Source organism: Ranitomeya variabilis, chromosome 1 (assembly GCF_051348905.1).
Source record: "Ranitomeya variabilis isolate aRanVar5 chromosome 1, aRanVar5.hap1, whole genome shotgun sequence".
Classification (NCBI taxonomy): Eukaryota; Metazoa; Chordata; class Amphibia; order Anura; family Dendrobatidae; genus Ranitomeya; species Ranitomeya variabilis.
The window spans coordinates 773,273,346-773,300,825 of NC_135232.1; the positions used below are offsets into that span (position 1 = coordinate 773,273,346).

General features: G+C 44.8%; 1 protein-coding gene across 1 annotated transcript in view; it reads right to left on the reverse strand.

Moving 5' to 3' along the window:
* Positions 1-27,480, reverse strand: part of JSRP1 (junctional sarcoplasmic reticulum protein 1) — a 149,369-nt gene that overhangs the window by 17,882 nt on the left and 104,007 nt on the right. The window contains exon 3 of the mRNA XM_077271948.1: positions 21,721-21,876. Coding sequence (XP_077128063.1) covers positions 21,721-21,862 — 142 coding nt within the window. The 5' untranslated portion in view covers positions 21,863-21,876. The remainder of the gene's footprint in view (positions 1-21,720; positions 21,877-27,480) is intronic.

A 27,480-nucleotide genomic window follows, 5' to 3' on the forward strand; every position in this document is an offset into this window, starting at 1 on the left:
ACTGGTGAGCGTGCATGTATCTTCTCCAATGTGTGTGAGCGAGCATCTGTGTGTTTTTTCCAATATGTGCATGTGTTTTGCAGTGTGGGTGAGCGTGCATGTGTGTGTCTTCTCCAATGTGTGTGAGCGTGCATGTGTGTTTTCTTCGGTTTATATATGAGTGTGTGTGTGGGCAGCCCATAATCTCACTTTCAAATATCACATATGTAATGTGTATATATATCAGTCCCAGCGCACCCCATGTGGTGGATGCACGTGGGCCCCCGGCGTATGCGGTTGATCCACTTTGGGCCCCCGGCGTGTCCGATGCGGTGGATGCACATGGGAACCCGGCATGCCCTCTGCGGTGGATGCACGCGGGCCCCTGTCGGGCCGGAAATGCGCACACCGCTGACCCCCGTCACATGATCGGGGGTCAGCGGTGCGTCGGCATGACAACCAGAGGTCTCCCGAAGACCTCTATGGTTGTTGATGCCACATTGCTATGAGCACCACCTTGTGGTCGGCGCTCATAGCAATGCTCTAATTCAGCTACATAGGGACGATCTGAGCACCGCTCCTATGTAGCAGAGACGATCAGGCTATGCCAGCTTCTAGCCTCCCATGGAGAATATTAAAGCATGGCAACAGTAAAAAAAAGTTTTTAAAAATATGAAAAAAAAAATATATATAAAAGTTCAAATCACCCCCCTTTCGCCCCATTTCAAATAAAATAAAATAAAAAAATCAAACCTACACCTATTTCAGAATCGCACGATCTATCAATAAAAAAAAAATTAATCTGATCGCTAAACGGCGTAGCGAGAAAAATAAATTAAAACCGCCAGAATTACTTTTTTTAGTCGCCGAAACATTGCATTAAAATGCAATAACAGGCGATCAAAAGAACGTATCTGCACCAAAATGGTATCATTAAAAATGTCAGCTCGGCACGCTTTTTTTTTTAAAACAAAGTTTGGAATTTTTTTTAACCACTTACATAAAAAATACCTAGACATGTTTGGTGTCTATGAACTCGTAATGACCTGGAGAATCATAATGGCAGGTCTGTTTTAGCATTTAGTGAACCTAGCAAAAAAAGCAAACAAAAAACAAGTGTGGGATTGCACTTTTTTTTGCAATTTCACCGCACTTGGAATCTTTTTTCCTGTTTTCTAGTACACGACATGGTAAAACCAATAGGGTCGTTCAAAAGAACAACTCGTCTTGCAAAAAATAAGCCCTCACATGGCCATATCGAAAAATAAAAAAGTTATGGCTCTGGGAAGGAGGGGAGCGAAAAACGATAATCGAAAAAAAGCTCTGGGGGTTAAGATCAGCCCGCAGCTGTCTGCAGCTGGTTATTAATTATAGGGGGACCCCAAGTCATTTTTGGGGGGGGTCCCCCATTTTAATAGCATGTAAAGGCTAAGTATACAGCTGTGAGCTGATATTAATAGCCTGGGAAGCTCCATGGGTATTACCCCCTTCCCAGGCTATAAACATCTGCTCCCAGCCGTCGGCTTTCCATCGGCTGGTTACGAACATTAAGCGGGAGCCCACGCCACTTTTTCTGAAACATAATATTTTATTAATTAAATATATGTCCAATAATTTGCACACACTGTACTAATTGTTTATGTCACTGACATCTATATATCTACCTATTATATTTGTATTTGCTGTATGTAATCCATCTCTTCTATCCTGTCGGCTCCTGCTGTGATTTTACAGAACACGGCAGATGAACGAACTACCGTCTTTTCTTCTATTTATGCAATATAAATATACAGTATATGTGTGTCACTGACATATATAGATATATGTATATGTATATACAGTGTATATATATATATATATATATATATATATATATACACACATACATACAGTTATATGAAAAAGTTTGGGCACCCCTATTAATCTTAGGCTTGATGTTTTATAAAAATTGTTTTTTTTGCAAAAGCTATTTCAGTTTCATATATCTAATAACTGTTGGACACAGTAATGTTTCTGCCTTGAAATGAGGTTTATTGTACTAACAGAAAATATGCAATCTGCATTAAAGAAAAATCTGACAGGTGCATAAGTATGGGCACCCTTATAATTTTCTTGTTTTAAATACTCCTACCTACTTTTTACTGACTTACTAAAGCACTTTTTTTGGTATTGTAACCTCATTGAGCTTTGAACTTCATAGCCAGGTGTATGCAATCATGAGAAAAGCTACTTAAAGTGGCCACTTGCAAGTTGTTCTCCTGTTTGAATCTCCTCTGAAGAGTGGCATCATGGGCTCCTCAAAACAACTGTCAAATGATCTGAAAACAAAGATTATTCAACATAGTTGTTCAGGGGAAGGATACAAAAAGCTGTCTCAGAGATTTAACCTGTCAATTTTCACTGTGAGGAACACAGTAAGGAAATGGAAGAACACAGGTACAGTTCTTGTTAAGGCCAGAAGTGGCAGGCCAAGAAAAACATCAGAAAGGCAGAGAAGAAGAATGGTGAGATCAGTCAAGGACAATCCTCACACCACCTCCAGAGAGCTGCAGCATCAACCATCAACTTGCTGCAGATGGTGTCACTGTGCATCGGTCAACTATACAACGCACTTTGCACAAGGAGAAGCTGTATGGGAGAGTGATGCGAAAGAAGCCGTTTCTGCAAGCACACCACAAACAGAGTCGGCTGAGGTATGCAAAAGCACATTTGGAGAAGCCAATTTCTTTTTGGAAGAAGGTCCTGTGGACTGATGAAACCAAGATTGAGTTGTTTGGTCATACAAAAAGGCGTTATGCATGGCGGCAAAAAAACACAGCATTCCAAGAAAAACACTTGCTACCCACAGTAAAATTTGGTGGAGGTTCCATCATGCTTTGGGGCTGTGTGGCTAATGCCGGCACCGGGAATCTTGTTAAAGTTGAGGGACGCATGGATTCCTCTCAGTATCAGCAGAATCTTGACAATAATGTTCATGAATCAGTGACAAAGTTGAAGTTACGCAGGGGATGGATCTTTCAGCAAGACAATGATCCAAAACACCGCTCCAAATCTACTCAGGCATTCATGCAGAGGAACTATTACACTGTTCTGGAATGGCCATCCCAGTCCCCAGACCTGAATATCATTGAACATCTGTGGGATCATTTGAAGAGGGCTGTCCATGCTCGGCGACCATCAAACTTAACTGAACTGATATATTGTTTTGTAAAGAGGAATGGTCAAAAATACCTTCATCCAGGATCCAGGAACTCATTAAAAGCTACAGGAAGCGACTAGAGGCTGTTATTTTTGCAAAAGGAGGATCTACTAAATATAAATGTAACTTTTCTGGTGAGGTGCCCACACTTATACACCTGTCAAATTTTGTTTGAATGCAGATTGCACATTTTCTGTTAGTACAATAAACCTCATTTCAAGGCAGAAACATTACTGTGTCCAACAGTTATTAGATATATGAAACTGAAATAGCTGTTGCAAAAAAAACAATTTTTATAAAACATTAAGCTTAAGATTAATATGGGTGCCCAAACTTTTCATATAACTGTATATATACAATAGATCAATGGCCAAACTTATCTGTGCTAAAAAACAAGGAAATGTGAAATATGTGAAATATGAATAGCATACTGGCTTATGAACTTTATGAACAAACACATGAGATTTTTAGCACAAGATTTGCAAACGTTGTGAGATATATACACTCACTGGCCACTTTATTAGGTACACCTGTCCAACTTCTTGTTAACACTTAATTTCTAATCAGCCAATCACATGGCGGCAACTCAGTGCATTTAGGCATGTAGACATGGTCAAGACAATCTCCTGCAGTTCAAACCGAGCATCAGTATGGGGAAGAAAGGTGATTTGAGTGCCTTTGAACGTGGCATGGTTGTTGGTGCCAGAAGGGCTGGTCTGAGTATTTCAGAAACTGCTGATCTACTGGGATTTTCACGCACAACCATCTCTAGGGTTTACAGAGAATGGTCCGAAAAAGAAAAAAAATCCAGTGAGCGGCAGTTCTGTGGGCGGAAATGCCTTGTTGATGCCAGAGGTCAGAGGAGAATGGGCAGACTGGTTCGAGCTGATAGAAAGGCAACAGTGATTCAAATCGCCACCCGTTACAACCAAGGTAGGCCTAAGAGCATCTCTGAACGCACAGTGCGTCGAACTTTGAGGCAGATGGGCTACAGCAGCAGAAGACTACACAGGGTACCACTCCTTTCAGCTAAGAACAGGAAACTGAGGCTACAATTTGTACAAGCTCATCGAAATTGGACAGTAGAAGATTGGAAAAACGTTGCTTGGTCTGATGAGTCTCGATTTCTGCTGCGACATTCGGATGGTAGGGTCAGAATTTGGCGTAAACAACATGAAAGCATGGATCCATCCTGCCTTGTATGGAGCATCTTTGGGATGTGCAGCCGACAAATCTGCGGCAACTGTGTGATGCCATCATGTCAATATGGACCAAAATCTCTGAGGAATGCTTCCAGCACCTTGTTGAATCTATGCCACGAAGAATTGAGGCAGTTCTGAAGGCAAAAGGGGGTCCAACCCATTACTAGCATGGTGTACCTAATAAAGTGGCCGGTGAGTGTATATATACATACTAGCTGTACTACCCGGCTTCGCCCGGGTTAATGACTGCTGTTAGCAAAATAGAATGTGTTAACAAAAATATATTCTGCACACAAAAACCACAAAACAAATAGATAGAAATGTAATTATTAAAAGGCAAAAACTAAGCTAATAGAAGAATTTCACAACATATATTAGCTTTGTTATACTGAGAATGTCTTTGTTGCCTATATTAACCAATCAGAGCTCAGGTTAATTAACTGTAGCAAAATAGAAACTGAGCTGTGATTGGTTGCTATTGGCAGCCTGATAAATCCCCAGCCAACAGGAAGCCCTCCCCCCTGGCAGTATATATTAGCTCACACATACACATAATAGACAGGTCATGTGACTGACAGCTGCCGTATTTCCTATATGGTACATTTGTTGCTCTTGTAGTTTGTCTGCTTATTAATCAGATTTTTATTTTTGAAGGACAATACCAGACTTGTGTGTGTTTTAGGGCGAGTTTCATGTGTCAAGTTGTGTGTGTTGAGTTGCGTGTGGCGACATGCATGTAGCGACTTTTGTGAGATGAGTTTTGTGTGGCGACATGCGTGTAGCAACATTTTGTGTGTCGAGTTGCATGTGATAGGTTAGTGTAGCAAGTTGTGTGCAGCAAGATTTGTGCATGGCGAGTTTTGCGCGTGGCGAGTTTTATGTGTGGTGCGTTTTGAGTATGTGCAAGTTTTGTGTGAGGCAACTTTTGCATGTGTTGCAACTTTTGTGCATGTGGCAATTTTTCTGCGTGTGCAACTTTTGCATGAGGTGAGTTTTCCATGAGGTGAGTTTTGCACGTGTGGCGAGTTTTGCGTGAGCCTAGTTTTGCATATGGCGAGTTTTGCATGTAGCGAGTTTTGCGCGTTGCGAGTTTTGAGTGGTGACTTTTGTGTTTAGACTTTTATGTGGCGAGGTTGGTGTGTGTGTGTGGTGAAATGTGTGCTGAGGGTCGTATATGTGTTCAAGCACGTGGTAGTGTGTGGCGCATTTTGTGTTTGTGTTCATATCCCCGTGCGTGGTGAGTATCCCATGTCGGGGCCCCACCTTAGCAACTGTACGGTATATACTCTGTCGCCATCGCTCTCATTCTTTAAGTCCTCATTGTTCACATCTGGCAGCTGTCAATTTTCCTCCAACACTTTTCCCTTCACTTTTTCCCCATTATGTAGATAGGGGCAAAATTGTTTGGTGAATTGGAACGCGCGGGGTTAAAATTTCACCTCACAACATAGCCTATGACGCTCTCGGGGTCCAGACGTGTGACTGTGCAAAATTTTGTGGCTGTAGCTGCGACGGTGCAGATGCCAATCCCGGACATACACACATACATACATACACACATTCAGCTTTATATATTAGATATACCTGTATGTAATCTCCTGTATATAGTATATACCTGTGTGTCATCTCACCTATATATAGTATATATCTGTGTGTCATCTCCTCCTGTATATACCTGTATGTCATCTCCTCCTATACATAGCATATACCTGTATGTCATCTCCTCCTGTATATACTATATACCTGTAGGTAATCTGCTCCTGTATATAGTATATACCTGTGTGTCATCTCCTCCTGTATATAGTATATACCTGTATGTCATCTCCTCCTGTATGTAGTATGTACCTGTATGTCATCTCCTCCTCTATATAGTATATACCTGTGTGTCATCTCTCCTGTATATAGTATATATCTGTGTGTCATCTCCTCCTGTATATAGTATATACCTGTGTGTCATCTCCCCTGTAAATAGTATATACCTGTGTGTCATCTCCTCCTGTATATAGTATATAGCTGTATCTCATCTCCTCCTGTATTAGCCCTCGTTCACACGTTATTTGGTCAGTGTTTTTACCTCAGTATTTGTAAGCTAAAATGGCAGCCTGATAAATCCCCAGCCAACAGTAAGCCCACCCCCTGGCAGTATATATTAGCTCACACATACACATAATAGACTGGTCATGTGACTGACAGCTGCCGGATTCCTATATGGTACATTTGTTGCTCTTGTAGTTTGTCTGCTTATTAATCAGATTTTTATTTTTGAAGGATAATACCAGACTTGTGGGTGTTTTAGGGCGAGTTTCGTGTGTCAAGTTGTATGTGTTGAGTTGCGTGTGGCGACATGCATGTAGGGACTTTTGTGAGATGAGTTTTGTGTGGCGACATGCGTGTAGCAACTTTTTGTGTGTCGAGTTGCATGTGACAGGTTAGTGTAGCAAGTTGTGTGCAGCAAGTTTTGCGCATGGCGAGTTTTGCGCGTGGCGAGTTTTATGTGTGGTGCCTTTTGAGTATGTGCAAGTTTTGTGTGAGGCAACTTTTGCATGTGTTGCAACTTTTGTGCATGTGGCAATTTTTCTGCGTGTGGCAATTTTTCTGCGTGTGCAAGTTTTGCGTGTGGCGAGTTTTCCATGAGGTGAGTTTTGCACGTGTGGCGAGTTTTGCATGTGGAGAGTTTTGCGCGTGGCGAGTTTTGAGCGGCGACTTTTGTGTTTCTACTTTTATGTGGCGAGGTTGGTGTATGTGTGGTGAAATGTGCGCTGAGGGTGGTATATGTGTTCGAGCACGTGGTAGTGTGTGGCGCATTTTGTGTGTGTGTTCATATCCCCGTGGTGGTGTGGTGATTATCCCATGTTGGGGCCCCACCTTAGCAACTGTACAGTATATACTCTTTGGCGCCATCGCTGTCATTCTTTAAGTCCCCCTTGTTCACATCTGGCAGCTGTTAATTTGCCTCCAACACTTTTTCCTTTCATTTTTTCCCCATTATGTAGATAGGGGCAAAATTGTTTGGTGAATTGGAAAGCGCGGGGTTAAAATTTCACCTCACAACATAGCTTTGACGCTCTCAGGGTCCAGACGTGTGACTGTGCAAAATTTTGTGCCTGTAGCTGCGACGCCTCCAACACTTTTCCTTTCACTTTTTCCCCATTATGTAGATAGGGGCAAAATTGTTTGGTGAATTGGAAAGCGCGGGGTTAAAATTTCACCTCATAACATAGCCTATGACGCTCTCGGGGTCCAGACGTGTGACTGTGCAAAATTTTGTGGCTGTAGCTGCGACGGTTCAGATGCCAATCCCGGACATACATACATACATGCACACACACACACACACATACACACATTCAGCTTTATATATATATATATATATATATATATATATATATATATATATATATATATATATATATATATATATATATATATACTAGCTATTGAACCCGTTCTACGCCCGGGTGGCGAGCATTTATATTGGTATATGGTCTCCATCCTGGTATGTGCTGCTCCCATCTTGCTCTCCCATCCTGTCATGAGGTGCTCTATCCTGCGCCCCCATCCTGTCATGTGCTGCTCCATCCTACACCCCCATCCTGTCATGTGTGTGCCCCCATTCTGTCATGTGCTGCTCCCATCCTGTGCCCCCATTCTGTCATGTGCTGCTCCCATCCTGTCATGTGCTCCCATCCTGCACCCCCATCCTGTCATGTGTGCGCCCCCATTCTGTCATGTGCTGCTTCCATCGTGCGCAATCATTCTGTCATATGCTGCTCCCATCCCACGCCCCCATTCTATCATGTGCTGCTCCCATCCAGCGCCCCCATTCTGTTGTAATGTGCTGCACCCATTCTGCCTGTTCCTGTTTCCATTCTGCCATATGTTGCTCCCATCTTTCTCTCTCCGGCTGAGTGCGGGCGGCTGTGCTGAGTGCGGGCGGCTGTGCGTGGCTGTGCTGAGTGCGGGCGGCTGTGCGTGGCTGTGCTGAGTGCGGGCGGCTGTGCGTGGCTGTGCTGAGTGCGGGCGGCTGTGCGTGGCTGTGCTGAGTGCGGGCGGCTGTGCGTGGCTGTGCTGAGTGCAGGCGGCTGTGCGTGGCTGTGCTGAGTGCGGGCGGCTATGGGTGGCGGTGCTGACTGCGGGCGGCTGTGCGTGGCGGTGCTAAGTGCGGGCGGCTGTGCGTGGCGGTGCTGAGTGCGGGCGGCTGTGCTGAGTGGCTGTGCTGAGTGCGGGTGGCTGTGCGTGGCGGTGCTGAGTGCGGGCGGCTGTGCGTGGCGGTGCTGAGTGCAGGCGGCTGTGCGTGGCGGTGCTGAGTGCGGGCGGCTGTGCATGGCTGTGGTGAGTGCGGGCAGCTGTGGTGAGTGCTGGCGGCTGTGCGTGGCGGTGCTGAGTGCGGGCGGCTGTGCGTGGCTGTGGCGAGTGCGGGCGGCTGTGCTGAGTGGGGGCGGATGTGCTGAGTGCGGGCGGCTGTGCGTGGCGGTACTGAGTGCGGGCGGCTGTGCGTGGCGGTGCTGAGTGCGGGCGGCTGTGCGTGGCGGTGCTGAGTGCGGGCGGCTGTGCGTGGCGGTGCTGAGTGCGGGCGGCTGTGCATGGCGGTGCTGAGTGCGGGCGGCTGTGCGTGGCGGTGCTAAGTGCGGGCAGCTGTGCTGAGTGCCGGCGGCTGTGCGTGGCGGTGCTGAGTGCCGGCGGCTGTGCGTGGCGGTGCTGAGTGCCGGCGGCTGTGCGTGGCTGTGCTGAGTGCCGGCGGCTGTGCGTGGCTGTGCTGAGTGCCGGCGGCTGTGCGTGGCTGTGCTGAGTGCCGGCGGCTGTGCGTGACTGTGCTGAGTGCCGGCGGCTGTGCGTGGCTGTGCTGAGTGCCGGCAGCTGTGCGTGGCTGTGCTGAGTGCCGGCAGCTGTGCGTGGCTGTGCTGAGTGCGGGCGGCTGTGCTGAGTGCCGGCGGCTGTGCTGACTGCCGGCGGCTGTGCTGAGTGCCGGCGGATGTGCGTGGCTGTGCTGAGTGCGGGCGGTTGTGCGTGGCTGTGCTGAGTGCGGGTGGCTGTGGTGAGTGCGGGCGGCCATGCGTGGCTGTGGTGAGTGCGGGCGGCTGTGCGTGGCTGTGGTGAGTGCGGGCGGCTGTGCGTGGCTGTGGCGAGTGCGGGTGGCTGTGCGTGGCTGTGGTGAGTGCGGGCGGCTGTGCGTGGCGGTGCTGAGTGCGGGTGGCTGTGCGTGGCTGTGGTGAGTGCGGGCGGCTGTGCGTGGCTGTGCTGGGCGCCGCGTGCTGGGGGCCTGAGCAGGCGGGGACACCGGCGCACTGAGGGGGTCAGGTGCCGGAGTCGCCGCTAGCTCAGACCCCCGGCACTTGCTATATTTACCTGTCCTCCGTTCCATCGATGCGCGCTGCTCCATCCTCTGGCTGTGACTGTTCAGTCAGAGGGCGGCGCGCATTAAGCGCATCATCGTGCCCTCTGAACTGAACGTTACAGGCAGAGGATGTGGAGGATGGAGCAGTGCTCATCGATGGAACGGAGGACAGGTAAATATCGCATACTCACCCTTCTGGCTCGTCCCTGCTCCTCCGTTGGAGATCGCGGTGTGCGTTCAGTGCTTACGCATACCGCGATCTCCTGGGAGCGTCACTCTGTGGGGTCCAGACTGCGCCGGCGCTTGCGCAGTCTATAAAGGCTTTGGACAGAGTGACGCTCCCAGCGTTATATTATAGATATATGTACATATATATATATATATATATATATATATATATATATATATATATATATATATATATACATACATACATACATATACACACACATATATACACAGTACAGACCAAAAGGTTTGGACCCACCTTCTCTTTTAAAGATTTTTCCATATTTTCATGACTATGAAAATTGTACATTCACACTGAAGGCATCAAAGCTATGAATTAACACATGTGGAAAAAAAAGTGTGAAACAACTGAAAATATGTCTTATATTCTAGGTTCTTCATAGTAGCCACCTTTTGCTTTGATGACTGCTTTACACACTCTTGGCATTCTCTTGATATTCTATGTGTATATATCTATTCTATCTATTCTTCAGTGTGATTTTACTGTATGCAGCAGATAAATTGCCGACTTTTCAAAGTTGTAAAAATGGGACAGCACTCACATGGTCATAGTGCTGTGTGATTTGTTTCTCGCACCCATACAGTGGCGTATCTAGGGGGCGGCAGCCGGGGCATGCCCAGCGATCTGTCTTCCTGCTTCCTCTTGCTTCCTCTCACACAGACGCGCCGCTGGATGACGTCATCATTCAGCGGCCGGCTGTGTCAGAGGAAGGCGATGGAGCTGCTGCGGCAGAGCGCGAGGAGAGATGAGAGGTGTGTGTGAATGTGTGTGTATGTGAGTGTGTGTGTGTGTGTCTGTGAATGTGTGTATGTGAATGTGTGTGAATGTGTGTGTGAATGTGTGTGTGTGTGTATGTGAGTGTGAGTGTGTGTGAATGTGTGTGTGTGTGAATGTGTGTGTGTGTGTGTGTGTGTGAATGTGTGTGTGTGTGAATGTGTGTGTGTGTGAATGTGTGTGTGTGTGTGTGTGAATGTGTGTGTGAATGTGTGTGTGTGTGTGTATGTGTGTGTGAATGTGTGTGTGTGTGTGTGTGAATGTGTGTGTGTGTGAATGTGTGTGTGTGTGTGTGTGTGAATGTGTGTGAATGTGTGTGTGTGAATGTGTGTGTGTGTGAATGTGTGTGTGTGTGTGAATGTGTGTGTGTGTGTGTGTCTGTGTGTGTATGTGTGTGAATGTGTGTGAGTGAATGTGTGTGAATGTGTGTATGTGAGTGTGTGTATGTGAATATGTGTGTGTGTGTATGTGAGTGTGTGTGTATGTGTGTGTGTGGCTCAGAATTGGGTGTGTGTGTATCGCGCTGCAGGGGAATGTGCAGAGAAGTGAATGGTGTGTGTGTGGGGGGAGGAGAGGGCAATGATGGGGCTGACGGGGAGAGAGCAATGATGGGGATGGTGGAGGAGGAGAGGACAATGATGGGGCTGACGGGGGGCATATGTCCTTGGGGGGGGGGGCACCAAAATGAATTCTTGCCCCGGGTGCCAGAAACGCTAGACACACCTCTGCACCCATAGGCTTGCATTGGCGAGTCTCGGTGAATACGCCCAAGAAGATAAATGGTGATGTGAGCTGCCCCATAGATTAACACTGGGCTGAGTGCTATTTGATGTTTTCCCGCATAGCACTCGTCCGTATTCTACAGTAGTGTGACTCCAGCCTTAAGGTCACGTTCAGTATTTGGTCGGTATTTTACATCAGTATTTGTAGCCAAAACCAGGAGTGGGACAATCCGAGAAGTATAATAGACACACGTCACCACTTCTGTATTTTTCACCCACTCCTGGTTGTGGTTTACAAATACTGATGTAAAATACTGAACGTGTGAACATGGCCTTATTCTGTATATACACTGTACAGTTATATGAAAAAGTTTGGGCACCCCTATTAATCTTAAGCTTAATGTTTTATAAAAATAGTTTTTTTTGCAACAGCTATTTCAGTTTCATATATCTAATAACTGTTGGACACAGTAATGTTTCTGCCTTGAAATTAGGTTTATTGTACTAACAGAAAATGTGCAATCTGCATTCAAACAAAATTTGACAGGTAAATAAACAATAGTCCAGAGGGCGCTGCACAAATAACTGAAACCAATTGCAGCAAATATAAGGATGAAAAGAACTCAGTTCATCCGTAGAATAAACAATATAGAAATAAATATAAAAATATTTGCGCTAAAAATTCCAGTAAAATAAAATGAATAGGGACATAACACCGTATAGAACTTAAAAAAATCCTGCCATAGGTGCAGAAAAAGTATTACCTCCGTCTTTAGTGCTGTATATGGGTGATGTCTCCTGAATCCTAGAAGGTCCTCCAAAGGGCGACGGTTTGATCTCACGTCACAGTTCAAATGAGTGTCCCAAGGAGGGATGAATAATAAGGTGCTGGGCAGCTAGAAAAACTAAAGTGTGGGGGGCGCCGTCCTGGCTGGTGACAGGCGTACCTCATGAAGAAAGAATCAGAGATTCCGAAACGCGTTGGAAAAGTGGTGTGCTTTCCGTAGCCGGTCACGTGATCCATCACGTGTCAGTGACGTCACGCAAGGTCCTGCAGCCAGGCTGCACCTTGCCGGCTCTATCTGAGCACGGCAGATTTTTTTCTCTTTGCTGGGGAGGTACGCCTGTCACTGGCCGGGATGGCGCCCGTGTCCCAGGACCCTTTTTTTCAGGCATGCGCAGCCTGTGCTGCCCTTCGAACTTACAGCACAGACGCCAGGGACGTTCATGAAGGAAATGGAGGCAGCGCTCGGAGGCCCTGAGTGATGGCTGGGAGGCGTTTGTGTCGGGGGGGGGAAAGGCATGCCCCCTGACAAAATAGAGGTATGAGGGACAAATTATAAAAACAATTATTTCAGCGTTGGCAGAGCCTTGACAGAATGCAGCATTAGTGCAGCACAAGGTGGCTCCTTCAGTTAAAAAAGCCTGGGGGGGTGACAGGTTCCCTTTAAGGTCCCAAAGTTCTAATGGTATGCGAAAGGGAAGGACCACATGTGAAAACTCCCTGCGAGAAAGTCCCTACTTGCAGTTTTGTTGCAATAAGATGGAAAAAGTACTAGCTCCACAAACAAAACACCTAACGTGGTCCGAGCGGATCTTGCAGGACCACTGGGCCCTCCCTGCTTCCAAACGACTCTCAGAAGTAGGGGAAAGGGGGTTATGGGAACTGGTACCACGGAAGAACCAGAGCATTCACTGCAATGGCTTTTGGATCTTGAGGCCGAACCATGAGCACGAGTACATTGGCGTTTAGTCTGGACACCATCCAATCTACATCTGGAGTGCCCCAGTGAAGGCAGATCTGATGGAAGACTTCCGGGTGAAGTTCCCACTCACTTGAGGCGGGACCCTGATGGCTGAAGAAGTCTACCGCCCAGAGATCTACTCCTGGGATGTGTACTGCCGAGATTACCGAATGATAGATCTTGGCCCATCAGAGAATGTGAGGTACCCTGTCCATGATGCCTGACAGTGGGTACCTGCTAGATGATTGACGTATGGCACAGCCGTGGCATTATCCAATTGAATTCGGATGGGGTGACCCGCCAGAAGGCAGAGGACCTGCTGTAGGACTAGCCGTATCGTTCGAATCCCCAGAACAAAGATTGGGAGAAGGCTGGCATCGGTAGTCACTAATAATCATTGAACCGGAAGGAACTCCCCTGGATGAAGAAGCAGCTCAGAGACAACCCTCGGAATGCCTGTTTGACCTACAGAAAAAGAGCAGAGCGAAGGAAAGAGGTTCCATTGCTGTCACCATTTTTCCTCATGACCCTCCCAGCAAATCGAATGGAATGAGTGATCAAGTAAGTGAGTTCTGAGTTGAAGGGCCACGGCCTTGTCTCAAGGGAGAAATACCAACCCTTTGGAAGTGTGCAGGATCATCCTCAAAAAGGATATCTGCTGGGCTAGAAAAGAGTAAAAACTTGTCTAGATGAAGCTGCCAGCCCGGGAGAGAGAGGGTATAGCAATTGATAGACGACTCAGCATAGTCCTGGAAGAGCAGCTAGAAAGTCAACTGGATAGGGCAGGACGACCAAGCCTCTAGGGTTCAAGAGGAACATGACAGCCGCCATGACCCTTGTGAACAATCAGGGTGCAGTAGCAAGGCCGAGGTACAAGGGCGTGACTTGAAAATGCTGTTTGCGAATGGGAAAGCGAAGGAATTTTTGAAGAGGGGAAAATAGGAATGCGAAGGTAAGCATCCCGAATGTCGGTGGATGCCAGAAACTCCACCCTTTTTTCGTTGAAGTAATGGCTGAGCGGACGAACTCCATCCGAAGAAGGAGGACCTTGTCCAGCTTGGTAAAAGTTTGAGGTCCAGGATCGGTCTTACTTTTCGGTCCCCCTTTTTGGAACCAAGATCCCTTAGATCTAGACTGTCCTGGACAATTCTTCCACTGCTGGTTGGGTCTATAGGAAATATGCGATCCTAGGGAGTGATGTCAGAGGCTATTTGAATGCAGAGTACGCTTCCATACTGTAATGGCTGCTGACAGCGCCGCGCGACTAGCTGCATCCGAGAGGCGTGAACCAGCTAGTCTCCTGCTCAAGAAATTTGATTGACCAGCTGTACTGTCTTCGGGAAAAGGTTACTGGATGTGAGTCAAAGTAGTTAAAGTCTCCGACCAGTAGATCATTGCTCTAGCAGCCCATGCAGTGGCTAAGGAAGGGTAGACAACTCAACCATAGCCTGCAAGACGGTTCAAACCAGTTTTGCCATTTGACAGTTCGTTGTAATTTTAATTGATGACCCATCGGGCAGGAATACTGGTAGACAAACCACAGCAGATTCTACCCGGTTAATCTGCCAAGTGGCAGAATGGGCGGCTGCATCCAGAAGGTCAGGAAAAGCCATCTATTGCTACCTCCACTCTCTTTTGACAGTGTTAAAATGATGAATCCTCAATCCACCACCCTCTTAACAGGGAAGTGGAGAGGCAGTACTTCCTTACCTGGCTGCAGAGTCGTTGTGCCCCTTTAATGCAAAAGACCATCAACCCTGCTGGCCGGGTGGACCAAGATGGCCACCGGGAGTTGCAGAGGTGATAAAGTCTTGCAGAGAGCGAGAGGAGCCATTTCTGGGGCGGAGCCACAGACGCAATGTGGGCGGAGTCTCATGACTTACATGAATAGGCCCAAGCTGGGGCCTAAATTTCTGCAGCCGGCGGGAACAATACCAGAATAGAGGGGCACTGGTCGAGAAAAGCGAACGCTCCCGTGCTAGACAGAAAACGCTCGAAAAGATGGGCGGAGCCGCCTTAGCGCGCCATAGTGCGGGCGCAACTTCTGGCATGCGGCTTACACATCGGCCGAAGCCGGTGGGTAAATTTTTGCAACCGGCCGGAGTGTTACCTTAGGGAGGTGGGCTACAGGGAAGCCACTGCAGGGGCCCATCGCCGACTGGATCCACTCACCATTGGTGCGCGCCCCGGCATGGAACCGCCGTGGATGACTGGGTTTCAGCGCCGAGAAAAGAACGTGCTGTGCTGTTCTGCTGCAGGTCAGGTATTGCAGCGTGGATGGTGTAGGAATAAAGCAATAACCCTCAATCCACCATTCCTTTGTTAGGGAGGTGGAGAGGAACCGTCCGTCTCCTTGTGCCATCCGCTTTAACAGTGGTGGGACAGTGGGGGCTACTAAGACGCCAAAGAGAAGGAGCCTCTGTACATCCACGGAGTTCAAGCCACTGGGTGGACTGGGCAAGTTGTCCGGCAATAGGCCTGGCTCCAGGAGAGGATACATACAGGCGACACACCATGTGCTCACCCGTTGCTGGTGTGGGGAGTTCGGGACCCGAAGGAACCGTCGCCCCTAAAGTCAGCTCAGGCATGGCTTCCCACATCGCAGGAGAGGGTACGGGGCAGCGACACTCCGCGTTCTCACCTGTTGATGGTTTGGGGGAGATCGGAACCTTGAAAGGATTCGTCGACCCCTTCACTCTGTTAATTAAAATATAAAAATGTACAGAAAAGTAAAAAATAAAATAAAAACGATGGGGTCTGAACCAGATCCAAGTGCCTCCTACAGACAGTAAGCAAGAACTGGTTAGCTGAGAGCCAGCAGGAAGGTGTATACTGCAGGGGAGGAGATAACTTTTTTTGTATCACTTAGTGTCAGCCTCCTATTGGCAGCAGCATACAGCCACGGTCTGTGTCCCCCAATGAGGCAAAGCAGAAAGTTATAGTCCTCAGAATAAAGTGATGCAAAAATAATTATTTTTTATATAAAATAGATTTTATCGTATAAAAGCGCCAAAACATAAAAAAAGATATCAATGAGGTATCACTGTAATCGTACTGACCCGAAGAATAAAACTGCTTTATCAATTTTATCAAACGTGGAACGGTATAAACGCTCCCTCCCAAAAGAAATTCACGAATTGCTGGTTTTTGTTCATTCTGCCCCACAAAAATCAGAATAAAAAGCGATCAAAAATGTCACGTTCCCGAAAATGGTACCAATAAAAACGTCAACTCGTCCCGCAAAAAACAAGACCTCACATGACTCTGTGGATTAAAATATGGAAAAATTATAGCTCTCAAAATGTGGTGGCGCAAAAACTATTTTTTGCAATAAAAAGGGTCTTTTAGTGTGTGACAGCTGCCAATCATAAAAATCCGCTAAAAAAATGGCTATAAAAGTAAATCAAACCCCCCTTCATCACCCCCTTAGTTAGGGAAAAATAAAATTTAAAAAATGTATTTATTTCCATTTTCCCATTAGGGTTAGGGTTGGGGCTAAAGTTAGGGTTAGGGGCTAAAGTTATGGTTAGGGTTGGGGCTACAGTTAGGGTTGGGGCTACAGTTAGGGTTGGGGCTACAATTAGGGTTGGGGCTACAGTAAGGGTTGGGGCTACAGTAAGGGTTGGGGCTACAATAAGAGTTGGGTCTACAGTAAGGGTTGGGGCTACAGTAAGGGTTAGGGTTGAAGCTAAAGTTAGGGTTAGGGTTGGGGCTACAGTTAGGGTTAGGGCTGGGGCTAAAGTTAGGGTTAAGGTTGGGGCTAAAGTAAGGGTTAAGGTTGGGGCTAAAGTTAGGGTTGGGGCTAAAGTTAGGGTTGAGGCTAAAGTAAGGGTTAGGGCTACAGTTAGGGTTGGGGCTACAGTTAGGGTTGGGGTTGGGGCTAAAGTTAGGGTTGGGGCTAAAGTTAGGGTTAAGGTTGCATTAACGGTTGGGATTAGGGTTGGGATTAGGGTTAGGGGTGTGGTTAGGGTTATGGTTGGGATTAGGGTTAGGGTTGTGTTGGAGTTAGGGGTGTGGTTAGGGTTGGGATTAAGGTTAGGGGTGTGTTGGGGTTAGGGATGTGGTTGGGATTAGGGGCATGTTCGGGTTAGGGGTGTGGTTAGGATTATGGATAGGGTTGGGATTAGGGTTAGGGGTGTGTTTGGGTTAGGGTTTCAGTTAGAATTGGGAGGTTTCCACTGTTTAGGCACATCAGGGGCTCTCCAAATGCGACATGGCGTCCGATCTCAATTCCAGCCAATTCTGCGTTGAAACAGTAAAACAGTGCTCCTTCCTTTTCGAGCTCTCCCGTGTGCCAACACAGGGGTTTACCCCAACATATGGGGTATCAGTGTACTCAGGACAAATTGGGCAACAACTTTTGGTGTCAAACTTCTCTGGTTACCCTTGGGAAAATAAAAATTTGGGGGGCTAAAAAATCATTTTTGTGGGAAAAAAATGATTTTTTTATTTTCACGGCTCTGCGTTATAAACTGTAGTAAACACTTGGGGGTTCAAAGCTCTCACAACACATCTAGATAAGTTCCTTAGGGGGTCTACTTTCCAAAATGGTGTCACTTGTGGGGGGTTTCAATGTTTACGCACATCAGGGGCTCTCCAAACGCGACATGGCGTCTCATCTCAATTCCAGTCAATTTTGCATTGGAAAGTCAAACGGCGTTCCTTCCCTTCCGAGCTCTGCCATGCGCCCAAACAGTGGTTTACCTCCACATATGGGGTAATAGCGTACTCAGGACAAATTGCACAACAACTTTTGGGGTCCAATTTCTCCTGTTACTCTTGGTAAAATAAAACAAATTGGAGCTAAAGTAAATTTTTTGTGAAAAAAGTTAAATGTTCATTTTTTTTTTAAAACATTCCAAAAATTCCTGTGAAACACCTGAAGGGTTAATAAACTTCTTGAATGTGGTTTTGAGCACCTTGAGGGGTGCAGTTTTTAGAATGGTGCCACACTTGGGTATTTTGTATCATATAGACCCCTCAAAGTGACTTCAAATGTGATGTAGTCCCTAAAAAAAAATAGCGTTGTAAAAATCAGAAATTGCTGGTCAACTTTTAACCCTTATAACTCCATAACAAAAAAAATGTTGGTTCCAAAACTGTGCTGATGTAAATTAGACATGTGGGAAATGTTACTTATTAAGTATTTTGTGTGACATATTTCTGTGATTTAATTGCATAAAAATTAAAAGTTGGAAAATTGCGAAATTTTCTAAATTTTCGACAAATTTCTGTTTTTTTCACAAATAGGAAACAGAGGAGGACAATTTTATATTACAGGATGATTTATGTAAACTAGAAGCTTGGGCTGATAAATGGCAAATGAGCTTTAATGGGGATAAATGTAAGGTCATGCACTTGGGTAGAAGTAATAAGATGTATAACTATGTGCTTAATTCTAAAACTCTGGGCAAAACCGTCATTGAAAAAGACCTGGGTGTATGGGTGGATGACAAACTCACATTTAGTGGCCAGTGTCAGGCAGCTGCTACAAAGGCAAATAAAATAATGGGATGCATTAAAAGAGGCATAGATGCTCATGAGGAGAACATAATTTTACCTCTATACAAGTCACTAGTCCGACCACACTTAGAATACTGTGCACAGTTCTGGTCTCCGGTGTATAAGAAAGACATAGCTGAACTGGAGCGGGTGCAGAGAAGAGCGACCAAGGTTATTAGAGGACTGGGGGGTCTGCAATACCAAGATAGGTTATTACACTTGGGGCTATTTAGTTTGGAAAAACGAAGGCTAAGGGGTGATCTTATTTTAATGTATAAATATATGAGGGGACAGTACAAAGACCTTTCTGATGATCTTTTTACTCATAGACCTGACAGGGACAAGGGGGCATCCTCTATGACTGGAGGACAGAAGGTTTAAGCATAATAACAGAAGCGGATTCTTTACTGTAAGAGCAGTGAGACTATGGTATTCTCTGCCGTATGATGTTGTAATGAGTGATTCATTACTTAAAGGGACTCTGTCACCTGAATTTGGAGGGAACAATTTTCAGCCATAGGGGCGGGGTTTTCGGGTGTTTGATTCACCCTTTCCTTACCCGCTGGCTGCATGCTGGCTGCAATATTGGATTGAAGTTCATTCTCTGTCCTCCATAGTACACGCCTGCGTAAGGCAAGATTTTATAAGGAGAATATGGACTTTTTTTTACGTCCTAGTCACACACACCGGTTATATTTTTGAGATCTCTGGAATGGGCCAAATAACTTCCAGGGTCTCGATCTGTTCTAGCACACCAGGGTAGGGAGATACATTGAATGGCTGGTAGGAGCCAGGTAGTAAAGCTGTGATTATTCTCAACACCTAGAAGGCCCGGCCGGATCCAATGGTGCCAAAACCGCCTCCTAGGACTGTCCATTAAGGAGTTATGACAGATCTTAGGTTTTGGAGTTTTTAGCGGCTAGATGCAAGGGTAGTGGAATTAGCTCCCCGCAATTCAGGTATTTCATCTGACTGGTAACTTTTATATTCTGCATACTTTGTCCTACAACTATTGTATTTGCATATCTGACCATTGCATACGTATAACCATTGTGTTTACAGTGTTTTGTCTATTGTGCCCTTAAGGCGATTAAATATATAATTTAACCTTGGGATGCTCTTTTATCTCGATCTACGAATCCACATGTCCATGTCCTTGGCTCTAACTTTCCATGCTACTGGGGCTGGTTTCTGGCCCATTATAACCCCATTAACTGAATGGGCTTTTATTTAGCGAGAAACTGGTGCCAGTCCTACTGGGCTGGCAGAGTTCTGTTTCACTGGTGCCAGTGAAAGGGGCCACTCAGCCTCTCAGGGTTGTGAGCAAGTGTGGTGCCACATCAGCGGCTGTGTGGGCCACCCTCCATCACTCCCTGTGCCTCCCTGAGCCCGTGTGGTCACGGGGTGTCTGTGTAAAACTGTGCCAAGCTGATCTTACATATGTCCCCAGGGAGTGCGGAACGTAAAGTTGGTGCAAGTGAGGAGAGCGTACCATGAATGTAATAGTGATGTCAGGCGGGGTCACGAGGTGCGGGTTCTAAACATGTGGTGGCAGTGGTGGGATTCTGCATGATCTCTCTGGTGCCATCCTTCACACTGTATTAAAGTAACTCTCTCTGTAGGATCAACCCTAAGGGTATGTGCACACGTTCAGGTTTTTTCGCTTTTTTTTTCGCGATAAAAACGCTATAAAACTCATTAAAAACGCATACATTATGCATCCTATCATTTAGAATGCATTCCGCATGTTTTGTGCACATGGTGCTTTCTTTTCCGCGAAAAAAACGCATCGTGGTAGAAAAAGCAGCATGTTCATTAATTTTGCGGATTTTCCGCGTTTTTCCCGCAATTCTATGCATTTGGAAAAAACGCACAAAAACACGCACAAAAACGCGTCAAAAACGCATGAAAAAACGCGAAAAAACGCATGCGGATTTCTGGCAGAAATGTCCGGTTTTTGTCAGGAAAATTTCTGCTAGAAATCCTGACGTGTGCACATACCCTAATAAGTAGCGATGAGCGAGTATACTTGTTACTCGAATTTCTCCGAGCATGCTCGGGTGGTCTCCGAGTATTTGGATGTGCTCGGAGATTTAGTTTTCGTCGCCGCAGCTGCATGATTTGTGACTGCTTGACAGCTTGAATACATGTGGGGGTTGCCTGTTTGTTAGGGAATTCCCATGTGTTCAGCCTGTCTGGCAGTCGCAAATCATGCAGCTGTGGCGACGAAGACTAAATCTCTGAGCACATCCAAATACTTGGAGACCACCAGAGCATGCTTGGAGAAACTAGTGTAACGAGTATACTCGCTCATCACTACTCCTAAGGCGTCTCATCTGCAAGTGCTTCTCACTAAATTAGAATATCATCAAAAAGTTAATTTATTTCAGTTCTTCAATACAAAAAGTAAAACTCATATATTATATAGAGTCATTACAAACAGAGTGATCTATGGGGCATTGTCAAGAGGAAGATGAGAGACATCAGACCCAACAATGCAGACGAGCTGAAGGCTGCTATCAAAGCAACCTGGGCTTCCATAACACCTCAGCAGTGCCACAGGCTGATCGCCTACATGCCACGCCGCATTGATGCAGTAATTGATGCAAAACGAGCCCCGACCAAGTATTGAGTGCATTTACTGAACATTTCAGTAGGCCAACATTTCGGATGTTAAAATCATTTTTTAAAGCTGGTGTTCTAAAGTATTCTAATTTACTGAGATAATGACTTGGGTTTTCATTGTCTGTAAGCCATAATCATCAACATTAACAGAAATAAACACTTGAAATACATCACTCTATTTGTAATGAATATCTAATATATGAGTTTCACTTTTGTATTGAAGAACTGAAATAAATATATTCTAATTTTGTGAGATGCACCTGTAACATTATTACATCTATTTTTCCTACATGATGTTGTTCTTTTTTAACATTTTATACGCACTTATAGCTCCAATATTCCAATAGTTGCAGGAAACCACTTATCCCAAGCACTGGTTCATCCTACCTTGCAGCACCTGAAATCCCATACTCAGGAGAGCGGCAACAGCAGCAACAACTAGACATCTATTCAGGGTAATTCCATTCCAGGGAGAAAATTCCTCATCTCTCACAGGTCCGACACTTTTGGGCTCTGGCTTCTTTTTCATTGTTGTACCTGAGGCTAAAACATAGAAGATAACATTTGTTATCAAGCTTATCAAAACTAACTTATCAAACTTATTTATTGAAGAGAGTACCGGTAATAGTTCCTGATAAAGGGTTGATCTATTTAATTTCTAGAGTATTTAATTATGTGGATTAAGGAAATAATTTCCATGACAGCTGTCTATATTTGCAATTGGATATTCATGCTACCGGTAAGTGAATTTTAACTTGTCTAAGTGGCCTTGAGCATATTGAATATGGAAATGTTACGATATATGAAAATTATGAAAATCTCAATGGCAAAACCCATCAAAAGGTTATGCAGTGCTCTACAATAGGCGGATTATGGTTTGTTGGTATGAAAGTCATTTACATTAATGAAATGAAAAAATATATCACAGAAAAAAAGCAGTTGTCCTTACCAACATCATGTCACAATATTAATGGACTGCAGAATACAGCAGCCCCATGATAAAGACTGGGGCACACATGTTCAAAATACTGATGGAACAACCACTCACACTTCTACAAGTCATAGAGGGGTGATTGCCTATACATGCACATGGATGAGGCTTGTGTGAGGCGCCAGTCACATAGGTAAGTGGAAAGGTAAGTGCGATTCAGACGAAACCCCCAACGGAAACCACCCACCATAATGAGGCAGATGGAGACAATTCGTACTCCGTTTGGCGTCTGCTCTGGTGTTATCCATCTTTTTAGGTGTGCATAGATCTGTGGTCGTCCAAGCTTGTTCTCTAAAAAGACACCTAAAATGATGGGACACTGCCGGTACAGAGACCAGTCCAAAGTGACTCCATCTGCCTCATTAAGTGAATGGTTCTGTCATGGAACACCCAACATAAGCGCTCAGCGGAGAGCGTAGGATAAATGTGAGCCGAGCCTCATTCTGATTTTTGGGAGGTGGAATGAACAAATAGACAGCAGTACAAGAATAGCTCTTTTTATTGTTCACCGTGCAGTATAAGTGATGAGGTGGATTTATTCTTTGGGTTGGTGCGATTGCAGCGTTACCAGATTTATATAGGTTTTTTTTTTAGGTTTTCCTACTATCACACAGTAAAAATGATTTTTTTATAAAAAGTATTTTTTTTTGTTGCCATATTCTGAGAGCTGTAACCTTTTTATTTTGGGGGGAACAGAGCTGTACAAGGGTTTATTTTTCTGTGGGACGAGTTGAATTTTTTTTTTGTATCGTTTTGGGGTACATAATTTTTTTGATTGCTTTTAATTCAGATTTTTCAAACACAGAATGAACAAAAAACAGCAATTCAGTTGTTTTATTTTTTGCGCCATTCACCAAGCGGTAAAAGTCATAAGACCGATTTGTTTATCGGGTCGGTAAGATTACAGCGATACCAGATTTATATTTTTTTTTTATGCTTTGCTATTTTTACACACTAAAAACAATATTTTAGCAAAATCTATTTGTTTTTGCATCATCATATTCTGAGAGCTGTAACTTTTTTTAATTTATTTGCCGAATGGGCAATATTAGGGCTTGTCTTTTGCGAGACGGTTTGGCATTTTAGTTCATACCATTTTTTTTTACATATGACTTTTTGATTGCGTTTTATTCACTATGATGAAAAAGCAAAATTTTTAGCTTGTTTCTTTATTTTTTTTATGGCGTTCGCCATACTGAATAAATAACATGCCAATTTTATAAAACAGGTAGTAACGGATGTGGTGATACCAATTAAGTGTACTTTTTGTTTATTTTGTTTTATCACAAATGCTGCGTTTTGAGTGGTAAAGCGGATTTTTGTGATTTGTGTGCGCTTTTTTGAGGTTTTTTTTTTTTTACACACCGTATATAAGCAGTATAATATAAGTTTTTCACCACATTTTTTTGTGCTGAAAATGCCACTCTCGGCTTATACACGAGTCATTGTCCCGGAAGACTACCATAGGGGTGGAGAGAGGTGAATATTCATTCCCTTAATGAGCGGGGACACGTGATCACTCAGCCACAGGAGCTCCTGGCATCGGAACAAGATACTGCAAGGGAGCGCATTGAAGGTTAGAAGCATAAAAAGACCCCATCCTATTCTCATGGGGCACACATGCAAGGATAGGGATGAAGAATCATGCATACAAGTATGGTGATAAGGAGCCACGCATACAAGGATAGGGATAAGGAGCCATATAGACAAGGATGGGAATAAGGAGCCATGCAGACAAGGATGGGAACAAGGAGCCATGAAGATAAGGATTGGAATAAGGAGCCATGCATACAAGGATGGGAATAAGGCACCATGCAGACAAGGATGGGAATAAGGAGCCATGCAGACAAGGTGGGAATAAGGAGCCACGCAGATAAGGATGGGAATAAGGAGCCATGGAGACAAGGATTGGAATAAGGAGCCACGCAGACAAGGATGGGAATAAGGTACCATGCAGACAAGGTGGGAATAAGGAGCCATGCAGACAAGGTGGGAATAAGGAGCCATGCAGACAAGGATGGGGATGAGGAACCATGCATAAGAAGATGGGGATAAAGGGACAATGCATACCCGGCTTATACTCGAGTCAATACGTTTTCAAAGTTTTTTGTGGCATAATTAGGTGCTTCGGTTTATACTTGGGTCGGCTTATACATGAGTATATATAATTTGTTTTACATTTTTGTCACTTTTTTACACTTTTTCACTGTGGGACATGCATAATTTTTGATTTTGATCACTTGTCACATACACTGCTGTACTCATGTGCAGCAGTGCATGAGAGCAGTCAGTGTCTCACTAAGGCCGGAGACACACTGGTGCGAGATACGGCCGAGTCTCGCTGGTTAAAAGCAAGCTGTGGCACCTGCACTCCGGAGCGGAGCGTGTGGCTCCATAGCAATACATGGAGCTGCACGCTCAGCTCCGGAATGCAGGTGCCACAGCTTGCTTTTAACCAGCGAGACTCGGCCGTCTCTCGCACCAGTGTGTCTCCGGCCTAAGGCTACTTTCACACTTCCGTCGGTATGGGGCCATCGCAAACCGTCGGCCTGACGGACGTTGTGCTAAATTTAGCACAACGTGGGCAGCGGATGCAGTTTTACAACGCATCCGCTGCCCAGTGTGATGAGCGGGGAGGTGGGGGCGGAGTTCCGGCCGCGCATGCGCGGTCGGAAATGGCGGACACGTTGCACAAAAAAAGTTACATTGAACATTTTTTGTGTGTCACGTCTGCCAAAACACGCATGACGGATGCGACGTGTGCCCATCCGTCGCAATCCGTCGCTTATTCAAATCTATGGGCAAAAAACGCATCCTGCAAGCACATTTGCAGGATCAGTTTTTTGTCCATAACGACAGATTGCGACGGAGGGCAAAAGACGGAAGTGTGAAAGTAGCCTAACACTCCCTGACTCAGCCTGTAGACCCAGCTTATTGCTGGATCTCACAGGCCACCGTACCCTTGGGTCATCACGTGACCTCAGGGTACCATAGTAACCATTGGGACCAGCGATTCTCATCACTTGAATCCGATGGTTACTAATGGGGTCTTGTGACACCTTGTAACAACTTAAATTACGCTGTCGCGATTGAGAGCGGTATTTAAGGGGTTAATCGTCCCCGATCGGTCGCAAGAGCATCCAGGGCCGATACAGCAGCGTGTCAGCTGTCACATACAGGGGAGTGACACAACAAAAAGTTTGAAGATTAGACATTGCAAAATTATTACTAAATGGGGAGACTGATGCTATTTAGAAAAGTAGACTAGTTTAGAAAACCCATTTTGACTTACACTTTTTGATGAGTTTTGAATTAACAGAGGGAGATTCAATGTTCATCATTTGCTAACCAGAATAGAGACTCTTAAAATTTGGGCAATACTTTCAAAACACCCATCCTATGCTTTTGATGCGTCTTTACATTAGGCTATAGTCGACATGAGAGAATCATCAGATGCTACTCACCAGTGTAAGAAAGCTCTTGAAGTGACTTTGAAGTGCCAATATAACAGGAACCCCAGTAAGTCATGCCATTTTTTTAAAAATGCAAAAATTATTATAATTATTCATTATAAACTACTGTTAGGAAATGTAATCCTTCAGGTGCTATACAGGAATGAAACCAAAGTGGAATGAAAAAATGAAAAATTACATTTTTTTCTCTAAATTATTGCTGTGGTTGCAAATTTTTATTTCCAATGGGGGCAATAGGAGAAAATGGACCCTAAAATGTATTATACAATTCCTCCCGAATGTGGCAATAGCCCATATGTGGTTAAAAATTGCTGTTTGAGCACCTGGCAAGGTTCGGAAGGGAAGGAGTGCTATTTGGCATTTTAAGAGTAACTTTCGCTGGAATAGATTGTGGACGTTATGTTGCTTTGATCGTGCCCTTGAGGTACCAAAACAGCAGAAACCCACAGGTTACCCCATTATGGAAACTATCTCCCTCAAGGAATTCATCTAGGAGTTTGTTGAGCCTACAAGTGCTTAATGGAAAGAAAAAATATGCATTTTCCAATAAAATGTGGGAGGAAATGTTAATTTCTTACACAAATTCTCTTAAATGCATGAAGTGCTCTAAAATGTCTTTGGTCTTGATAAAACACAGTGGACCTACACCAGCAGATGACATGGCTCCACAAACCATCACTGATTGTGGAAACTTCACACTAGACCTCAGGCAGCTTGGCTTGTGCGCCTCTCCACTCTTCCTCCAGACTCTGGGACCTTGATTTCCAAATGAAATGCAAAATTACTTTAATCTGAAAACAACACCTTGGACCACTGAACAACAGTCCCATTCTTTTTCTCCTTGGTCCAGGTAAGATGCTTCTGGCGTTGTCTATTGGTCGTGAGTGGCTTGACACAAGGAATGTGACACTTGTAGCCCATGGCCTGGATACGTCTGTGTGTGGTGGCTCTTGAAGCAATGACTCCAGCAACAGTCCACTCCTTGTGAATCTCCCCAAAATTTTGTAATGACCTTTTCTTAACAATGCTTTCAAGGCTTTGCACCTTTTACTACCACCTTCTATAGCAATGACCTTTTGTGGCTTACCCTCCTTGTGGAGTGTGTCAGTGACTGTCTTCTGGACATCTGTCAAGTCAGCAGCCTTCCCCATGATTGGGGAACCTACTGAAACAGACCAAAGGACCTTTCTGAGCACTTAGGAAGCCTTTGCAGGTGATTTTTTGTTAATTATTCTAATTTACTGAGATAATGACATTTGAGTTTTCACTGGCTGTAAGTCATAATCATCAACATTAACAGAAATAAACACTTGAAATAGATCACTCTGTAATGACTCTATATAATATGAGTTGCACTTTTTGTATTGAAGCACTGAAATAAATTAACTTTTTGATTATATTCTAATTTTGTGAGAAGCACCTGTAGATTATATTTTTTATCCTGGACAAACTTGCACAGATTATTATGACTGATTATATCACTTAAAAACTTAATGATTTACAATAGTTCTCTCATATGTCTGCAAAAAAACCATTTTTTGCACGTGATTTTTCAATAAACTGACTTTTCCGAACTTAGCTATACCAAATATGTGTATTTTTTTTTTTTTTTAAATTTCATTGTTTTAGTTTTAAATAAGGCAAAAGGCAGGTGATTTGAACTTTGTTTTTTTTTTTCCATAT